The 9930-nt window shown below is 27.9% G+C and overlaps 1 protein-coding gene across 1 annotated transcript in view; it reads right to left on the bottom strand.

Moving 5' to 3' along the window:
- Positions 1 to 900: 900 nt before the first annotated feature.
- Positions 901 to 9930, bottom strand: part of LOC117178693 (synaptobrevin-1) — a 56552-nt gene continuing 47522 nt past the window's right edge. The window contains exon 5 of the mRNA XM_033370121.1: positions 901 to 1467. Within this exon, the coding sequence (XP_033226012.1) occupies positions 1292 to 1467 (176 nt within the window). The 3' untranslated portion in view covers positions 901 to 1291. The remainder of the gene's footprint in view (positions 1468 to 9930) is intronic.

Genomic DNA, 9930 nt, shown 5'->3' with positions numbered 1-9930 from the left:
AATTCATGAAATGTTCATGCTTCATCAAATTGAAAAAATGTATAATATATAAAAAATGTATGAAATGTTGAAAATTTGAAAAATGTTGATATTTCGTAAAATTTCGAATATTTTAAAAATTCATAACATTTTTAATATTTAAAAAATCCATAAAATTTTAAACATTCGTAAAATTTTGAATATCTTTACATTTCATAATATTTTGAATCTTTTTACAATTCATGAAATTATGAAAATCTATAAAATTTTAAATATTCATAAAATTTTAAAAATTGATGGAATTTTAAATATTCAGAAAAATTTATGAAATTTGAAACATTTCCAAAATTTAAAAAATTTGTGCATATTCCGAAAATTTTGAAAATTCATAAAACTTTTAAAATGTTGAAGCTTCCTGAAATTTTGAATATTTCAAAAATTCATAAAATTCGGAAAATTTCAAAAATCCATAAAATTTTGAATATTTCAAAAGTTCATAAAATTTTAAAGACTTCGAAAATGTATGACATTTTTTCGTTATAAAATTTGGTAAATTGGTGGAATTTTGATATTTAATTAAGTTGTTGAAATATCCCAAAATCATGCAATTTTTAAAATTTTGAAAATTCATAAAATTGTGAATCTTGTAAATATTCATGAAATTTAGAATCTTTCGATAATCGAAAGTACCCACAAATTTAATTACTTTTTAAAAATTTATAAAATATGACAATTTATGAAAATTTGAAATTTCGTGAACATTTAGAGCATCAAAATATTTCTAGAAATTATATAAATTTATGAATATTTAACAATTTGATTTATTTTAAAATTCACGAAATTAAAAAATATTTCGAAAATTGATGAAATGTTCAAAATTTGTAAAATTTTATGAAATTTCAAAAATGTACGAAATTTGGAAATATTATAAAATTAAAAAAATTTAGAGTATCAAAAAATTTCCCAAATTTCCGTGAAATGTCAATAATTTTTTGTAATTTATTGTTGGTAAAATCAATCAAACAAACTACCCATGCAATCAAATTTGCTTGGTAAGTATCATTATTCACCTCCGAAGTAACTTTTTACTCCCTAGGGAGTAAAAAGTACTTTTCTTTTCCTTAAGACTGAAAATAGGTGCTTTAGCTCCTCTTCATCTCTATTAAAATGGGCCGAAATCATCCATGTCTTATGAAAAATAAATTTAAATTTAAAATGACATATGAGAAAAATGTGTATTGTTTCCTTTTCGCTGCAGATTTTTACGCTTCGATAGACGATTATTACTTTTTCAGCCTGACTCATTAAAATTTTAGATGAGACTGCGGAGCCCATGTTCTAAATTCATGGAACCAACCAAAGCAGCCGGAGCTGTTTGTGGAACACCCGGAGCAGCTGCAGCTGGAGCTGGTCCCGGTGGGGGCGGTTGAGGCGGGTACTGATACATGGGTGGTTGGGCAACTGGTGGTGTATCCGGCATAAACTTGGCTGTGAATCAAAATAAAAAAACAATTCATTAATAAATTAGGATTTTATGGAAATTCATTTTGGTAGAGATTGCAAAATTATTTGCGTTTATTGGTTTTGTCATATTTTGGAAACAGAAATAAATTAGGGACCCTTTTCTTTTAGGAGAGAGTAGTCTAAAATACAAATTTTAAAAGACCGTAGGGTCCTACTTTTTCCATTTTTTTTTATATTTAAAAAGATTTCAATGGATTTTAGAGAATTTGAAACTTCCCCCTCCCATACTCTCTTTCCCCTTCTGCTAACTTGTTTAGCTGACACTCCCTTTCCCTTACGTCCCTTCCCCAACATTTACTTTCCATCCCTCATCCTCCACTTATCTGAACTATTCTACTAGCCCTCCCCTTAATTATCTTTACTACCCTTCCTCACTTTCAAACATTTTTTCTATTTTCCCTTGTTTCCCCTCACGCTCCTTTCTTCCTATTTCTAATCTCACCTTACTTCTCTTACTTACCCTTACTTCCTCCTCTCTCACTTCTTTACTCATCTCCCTTCCCCTGTTTCCGATATTTTTCCCTCTACTCTCTTTTTCTCATTCCTTCTTATGTTTTCTGCTTCGCCTTACTTCAATTCTGCTCATAACGCTCCCTCACTTCCAAACATTTCTCCTACTTTCCCTCACGTGTCTGTCTATCACTCCTTAATTTCTTTTCAACATATTTTCCCTCCCTGCCCTACTTCTTCTTTTATCATTTTGCCCACATACCTTTTCTTCATTTTCTCTTACTTCCTCTTCTACCACTCTTCTTATTTTCCTTTATTTTGCCAAATTTCAGCTAGCAATCCCTTTTCCTTACGACACTTGCTTCTTTACCTCTGCCCTCACTTCCCAACCCCTACTCACCCAAAGTAACTTACTAACTCTCCCATAAATTCTACTTACCCTGTCTACTCTCCCCTCTATTCTATGCCCATCATTACCAATATTCTTCCCTTACTTGACGTCTTTTTATTTCATTTCAATTCTCATCATTACCCTCCATCTCTTTCAAAAATTTCTCCTACTTTCCCTTACGTCCGCTCACTTACTCTACTTTCATTCCCTAATTTTCCTTCACTTCACCAATCTCATTTCCCATACTCTTCCTTCTCTATTGGTCTTCACTTTTCCTCTCCTATTTTCTGCCACGCTCCCTACTTTCTCTCTTGTCTTTTCGACTTACTCACCCTCCCTTCATTTCCCCTCACATCCTTTTCTACTACTCTCCTTATTTTCCTTCATTTCACTCCACTTCATCTTCTCTCACTTCCTTAACTTCTTTCTCCTCTGTTTCCCCCTTTCGTCACTTCCACAGTGACTTCCATCCCTTACGATCCTTACGTCTCTTTCCCTGCCCTCACTCCCTATCCCTTACTCACCCGAAGTACCCTACTAAATCTCCCATAGATTCTCCTCACAACTCTTCCTTATTTCTACCAATTTTATCCACTTTCCCTCACTACTGCCTAAATTCTGTACTTACTCTTTCTACTTTCCCCTCCTTTCTCTCTCCTTATTTCCCGTACTTGTCTTCTTTTTATTTCTCATTACTCACCCTAAATTTTCACCTTCATTTTCCCCTAATTTTCCTACTTTCTCGCTTCTCTATTATTCTCACCACCCTCCATCTCTTCCAAAAATTTCGCCAACTTTTCCGTACTTCCGTTCACTTCCTCTAGTTTCATTCCCTAATTTCCATTCACTTTCCTTACCTTATTTTCCATACTCTTTTTTTTCTATTTTTCTCTACTTCTCCTCCCATATTTTTCTTCACTATCGCTACTTTCTCTTTTATCATTTCGACCCACTTCCCCTTCTCCCAATCCCCTCATTTTCCTTCCATCTCTCTCCTTATTTTTTTAACCTCTCCCCTCATTTCCCAAAATTTCGTATTTATTATGTATTTTTTATGTAAAAATGTTTTTTGTTTTTTATACTTATGTGTAAACAAACTTCCACCAGATAGTTTTACTTTATTTAATTAATTTTCAATGTACAGGATTCCTGAAAATAAAACCAAGAATCCAACGACCAAATTTGGGGAACAACGATAAAATGTTCCTATTGAAATTTGAAAAAAAAGAACAATTTTTTCCTAAAAAAGAAAGGATAAAAATTTATTTTTTTGGACAAAAATAAAAAAGAGAAAAAATGAGAAGGCAACCAACCAAATTCCTTTCCTTCTCTTTTCTTCTTATTTCATCTTTAATTTTTTTACTCTCGGGTGTCAGGAAGAGAGCATCGTGTATTTGTTGATGTTCCTGTCTGCTCGGGTATTTTTCATTTTTTAAATTTATTTACATTTTTTCCTTGATAAGGGTGCTGTATGAGTGCCGAAGCGTTGATGATTATATTTTATAAATGTTTTTTTATAGTGCTTTGATAATAATAAAAATAAAAAAGACGAAAGAAATAAAAGAAGGGAAGGAAGGGAATTTGGTTGGTTGCCTTCTCATATTTCTTTTATCTTTTTTATTTTTGTCCAACAACATTTTTTTCTTTTCTTTTTAGGAAAAAAATGTTATCTTTCTAAAATTTAATAGGAAAATTTTACGGTGTTTGTCGAAATTTGGTCATTGGATTTTTGGTTGTATTTTCAGGAATTCTGCACATTCATTTGATTATTGGACATTAAATAGGATTTTCAATTTGACTTTAATCTCATTTAAATTTCTTTAATTTAAATTAATATTTGTGAGATCTTTGATTTAAAAAACAAAATCTACCACATAAGGGGTGTGAATCGCAGAAAATTGTTATTTAGTTTTTTCATCAAGTAGTCTGGTAGACGAAATTACACATTCCAACGGAAACAAATATTTAAAAAATGTTTTTTACAATTTTTTTCGTATTTTATCTGGAAGGATTCTTCTTTACTGTTATAAATCTAACTATTTTGCAGTAAATTCGAGTAAATTCAATCCGAATCTCTCAAAATTTTAATTTTTTAACCAAATTTTACACAATTGCTTTTTAGATAAAATGGAAGAGAATAGGATCCTAGGGTTTTTTGTTTTCAAAATTTGTATTTTACGCTACGCACTGCAACGCAATCAAAAATAATATTTTTTAAACAGTATTAAACAAAATTCATGAAACGGTGTATTTCTAAATTCATACAATCACATTATTAGAGGTCTACAATTTATACAAGGAAAGCACAATATATAAATAACTAATTTTTAAGAACATTTCACACAGAAATTAACCCCAAAAAAAATGACAAGACGTTTATTTATAAAGGAAAGCACCACAGAAAAAAACACTTACAATTATTGTAAAACACTGAATAATATCTTTCGAGAACATTACAAAAATAGGGGAAAGTAAAAGTTTAAAATTAATTGTCAGATCACACTAGATTTAATCTGAATTTGTTTATATACAAAGAACCATGTTGTACTTGGTATTTTTAATCATACATATATAGTATAATAATTATAAATTTTGTTGCGCAAAAATTCTCTTGAAAGGCAAACTTCATGTATGCGTAAGCTGTTTCGAGTTATCATTTATTTTAGTGAATTCTCGTGTGATGTTATGTGTCTGTCGAGAACATTTAATATTGTTCCAGAGTGACTGTAGGGAATTGATTTATTTATTTTTTATTTTGCGTTAGATTCATTAATTCTAACAAAAATCGCGCAGCGCAATTGGGAGTTTTGATAAAAGTTTTGATTGTCAGAAAATTTTCTTTTTTTTTCGGAATCAAATTTGGAAAGTCCGAAAGGAATGATTTGACTGCTCCATTCTATACTGCTCCACATTGCGTTAGGGTGGTGTACAGCTCTACATTGAATTTGGTCGCCTGGCAGCTTCAAGTACACCGCCTAGGCGTTGTACACCGCCCATCCGAGCGGTGGCGCGGTGCACCGCCCAAACGATTAGTGGAACAGGACACCGCCTAATCGATTAGTGGAACAGGACACCGCCTAAGCGATTAGTGGAACAGGACACCGCCCAAGCGATTAGTGAAGCGGTACACCGCCCAGACGAGTAGTGGCGCGGTACACCGCCTAAACGATTAGTGGAACAGGATACCGCCTAATCGATTAGTGTCGCAGTACACCGCCTAAGCGATTATTGAAGCGGTACACCGCCCAGGCGAGTAGTGACGCGGTATAAACGGAGGCGTGGAATTTAAAAAAGAAAAAACCGATTGCAAAAGAGTAATAAAAATAAGGAACACATTTTTAATTTAAAAAATTGAGTATTTTTATTTATAATTATAAAGATGTTAGAAATGGAAATAAAACCTATTGAAAATTATTGTAGAAAAGTATATTAATAGCTTTTTCAATTCAATTTTTCATGATGTGAAAAAAGTTTCTTCTTTATACGTTTGACTGAAAATGATTATATAATTAGACACAAGAAAATAAATTACGAGTTAAATTAATAAAACTGATATGTAAAGTAGATGAGGATTTTAGAAGATTAAAAATAAAACGTGCGTGAAAATTAGAAGACATGCTCATTCAGTATTTTAAATGATGATCTTACCTCCATATATTTGAGTGTTATTATGACATGAATGAAAAATGTATATTTTCTCATCCAATATGGCTTTAATCTTCTCTTCGATTTGATTTTCACGGCAAATTTTTTCATATTTCTAGCACGTGCCTACAGTTATTCTATAATAAAATATTATTTTAATAACAAAATTTAAAAAAAAAAGAAAGAAAAAAGCCGCTTATAGGGACAAAATTTCCCCCTTCCTTTCTATAATTTGAGAAATTTCTATTTAAAAATGTTTAAAAAATAGTTATAAACATTTATAATTTATTGGTGAAATAAAACTTATTTATTGTATTATAATTTTTCTTAATTATAGCAATTTTTAATAACTTCCGTTTTAATATTTAAAATTAATCAATTGTTGAATATTAAAATTAACCAACTATTTGTGACATTCATACAAATAATTAAAATCTACTAATATTTAACGTTAATTAAATCTATGATATATTCAAATTTCTTACAATAAAATTCACTTCTTATTATACGTGTTTTCTTGTTCTGAATTATAATTTTCAAAAACGTAGAACAAAAAATTTCCATTACTTTGTGTATTTTTTTAGGAAAATATAAATGATTTTTAAGAAATTTATAAAAGTGAGTATAAAGTGATTATATTTCCATAGTATTTCGTTTAGTAATTTTTTAAGTTGAAAAAGGGATAAGATGTGACAGAACTACCCCTCCCCTTTTCCAGCTCTCGAGAAATATCCATTTTAATTTTTTATTAATTTTATCAACGTTTATCATTTATTAATTAATCACGATTTATTTGATATATTAAAATTTTAATATTAATTATAGCAATTATAAATATTTTCTATTCTAATATTTAAAATTTTCAACTGTAAAATCTTGAAATTATTGAACAATTAGCGAGAATAATAAAATCTTTTAACATTAAACATTTATGAAATCTTTAATCGATTTATATTTTTCAAAATAATACATTTCTTTTCAAATTGTTTGTTTAATTTTTTTTAAATTTAATTTTAAAAAATGTGATTATTTTTATATATTTCCCAAAAAAAAAACAAAAATTTGTGCATGAAATTTATAAAAGTAAGTATAAAGTGATTATAATTCCGTAGAAAAATAGAAACTAAAATAAAAAATTCATTCAAATAGAATTTTGACTGAAATATAAATGTTTTCGTAAAAATTTTATAAAAGTGAGTATAAAGTGATTATAATTAAGTAAAAATCCCAGAAATTTGACCCAAAAAACCATTATAGAAAATAAATTTATTATTTTTTATAACAATTTTTTGTTATTCCTGTAGTTGGAAAAGGGGCACATTTTCACAGACCTCCCCTTTCATTACTGAATATTAAAAAATTGGCAAAAACATTACAATTTTAATTTTGATTATAGTAATTTTTAATTATCAATATTCTAAAATTTACAATTAATCAACTGTTCAATATAGAAATTAATCATGGATTAGTGAAATTCATTTCAATAATTAAAATCTACTAATAATTAACATTAATGAAGTCTTTGATCGATTCATGTTCTGAAATTTTTTTTATGTAATAAATAAAATTTGAAGCATTTTGTGTTTTTATTTCAGCAAAATATGTTTTTGTAAAAAATTGTTAAAAGTGAGTATAAAGTGATTAAGATTCCCGTGGAAAAACCAAAATTTTAATAAAAATCTTATCAAACAAAAATTTTTTTATAATTTTTTATTTTTGTCGAAAAGACAAATGTTTTTTGGTAAGTTCTCAAACTGGAAAAGGGGTACGGTGTAAACAAAATTCGTCCATCCCTTTTCCAACTCGAAAAATTGCCAATTGAAAGAACAAATATTTTTATGGAAAATTATAATTTATAATTTCAAAAAATTTATTTAAAGTATTATAATTTAATCATTAATCATTTAAACTTTATATCCGTTTCTTCTTATATTGTTAAAAAATTACATTATTTTTGTGTTATTGCAGAAAAGTACAAATATTTTCGGAAGAAATTTTTAAAAGTGAGTATAAAGTGATTATAGTTTCGTAAAAACGCCAAAATTTTGACAAAAGTTATTAAACAACATTTTAACATTTTTTTATTAAAACACTTTTTGGTATTTTTTTCTGTTGGAAAACTTCCTTCTTCATTTTTGCAACTTAAAAAATTACCATACAAAAAGTTTTAAACACTTCTAATTTATTAATAAAACAAACTGTATTTGAAATATTATAAATTTAATGTTTATTGCAGCAATTTTTAATTATCACTATTCAAATACTTCTAATTATTCAAATATTTAATATAAAAATTAAACAAGAATTAGTGAAATTCATTCAAATAATTAAAACTATTATCATTTAAAATTAATTAAATCTTTGACCGAATCACGTTCTAAAATTAAACTAACTAAAAATTAATTAAAAAATTTGTTATTAATTTTCGGTTTTTATTACAGAAAAAAACTCATGTTTTTGTAAGAAATTCATAAAAGTGAGTAAAAAGTGATTAAACCTTCCGTGGAAAAGCCAAAAGGTTCACAAAAATCATTTTATCAACCAAAATTGTATAATTATTTTTGCATTTTGGGCGAAACACACAAATATTTCTAAACATTTTTTTATGTATTCGAGCTGGAAAAGGGGTAAGGTGTGAAAGAACTTCCCCGTTCTCTTTTCCAGATCAAAAAATTACACTTCTAAATAACATTGAAGTTTTATAAAAATTTATAATTTATTATTTAAACAAAATTTATCTGGTATATTATAATTTAAATATTAAATATTTCTTAACTGTTTGATCGATTAACACTTCATTCAATATATCAAACATTTATTTTTATATTAATTTGTTCTCAAATTTAATATAAAAAAATTGTAATAAAAAAATAATACCTAGAGTCTTTTATACCAATATAATTAAATTTTGATAATTTCTAATGGTCACATAAACTAAACATGATTGGTTAATTTTTTTTTAATCGGCTCATCGCCTTAGTTTATTTCGTACATTGCGGACAATTCAACTTCAGGTGCTAATTTTACAGCCAATGACAATGACATTTTCCTAATAAACAATAATGATTATTTAAACCGTAATACCCCTCAAAGTATAGGACTCTGCTTATTCGATAAATAATATAGCTCTCATTTTTTTACAATCATCTACATAATGTTCGCGTGGAAGTTATAATAATTCTTTTCCTGTATATATTCGTAAAAGCGCAGCTGTTCTGGTGTCTCTTTGGTTTCTCAATATATTATCATTTCCTAATGTTATCGTACCCTTGTATTTTTTTATTCATTATTATTAACATGTATATATGTATACATAACATCGGTAGATAAATTTTAAGCCTTAAAACATATTTAGATATAATTATCTTCTCCTAAACGTTCGGTATATGCTGTTCGTAAAAGTTACAATCGCGACAAAAATTTTCACACACACAGGAACTTACAATATTCTATTAACAAATAATTTATCCATTCCTATGTGTGTTGATTTTTAAAAAAGAGCCTCTCCTTTCCCATAAAAGATTTGTTAAAGTATTTAAAAACTGATAAAATTTAATAAATACATAAATGATAGAATCGAGATTTGATAGATGGCTTATCTTTAATGATACTAAGTTCCGTCAAAACTTATAAATTTTACGAACAGCTGTATACTCATCTTTACAATTTTTTCTGCCATTTTGTTTTTTCATGTTCAACTGGTGAAAGAAACCTTTCTATTTATGATTATAAGTTTTTCCTGAAAGAAGCAAAGGAAAATGAATTGTAAAACTGTTGTATCAGTTATGATATTTGATAAGGTAATGATTTTGTAAAAAATTGTTTACTGTTCTGATATTGATTCAATCAATTTTACAAGTCCGGATAAACATTTAATGATATAAATTACCATTTTTTTTGTCAGATGTATTGTTCGATAATGGTAGCATGTTGCATTGTAA

This window comes from Belonocnema kinseyi, chromosome 8, assembly GCF_010883055.1.
Source record: "Belonocnema kinseyi isolate 2016_QV_RU_SX_M_011 chromosome 8, B_treatae_v1, whole genome shotgun sequence".
Taxonomy (NCBI): Eukaryota; Metazoa; Arthropoda; class Insecta; order Hymenoptera; family Cynipidae; genus Belonocnema; species Belonocnema kinseyi.
The sequence above is the reverse complement of the archived record's forward strand: the minus strand, read 5'-3'. Positions and strand labels throughout refer to the sequence as shown.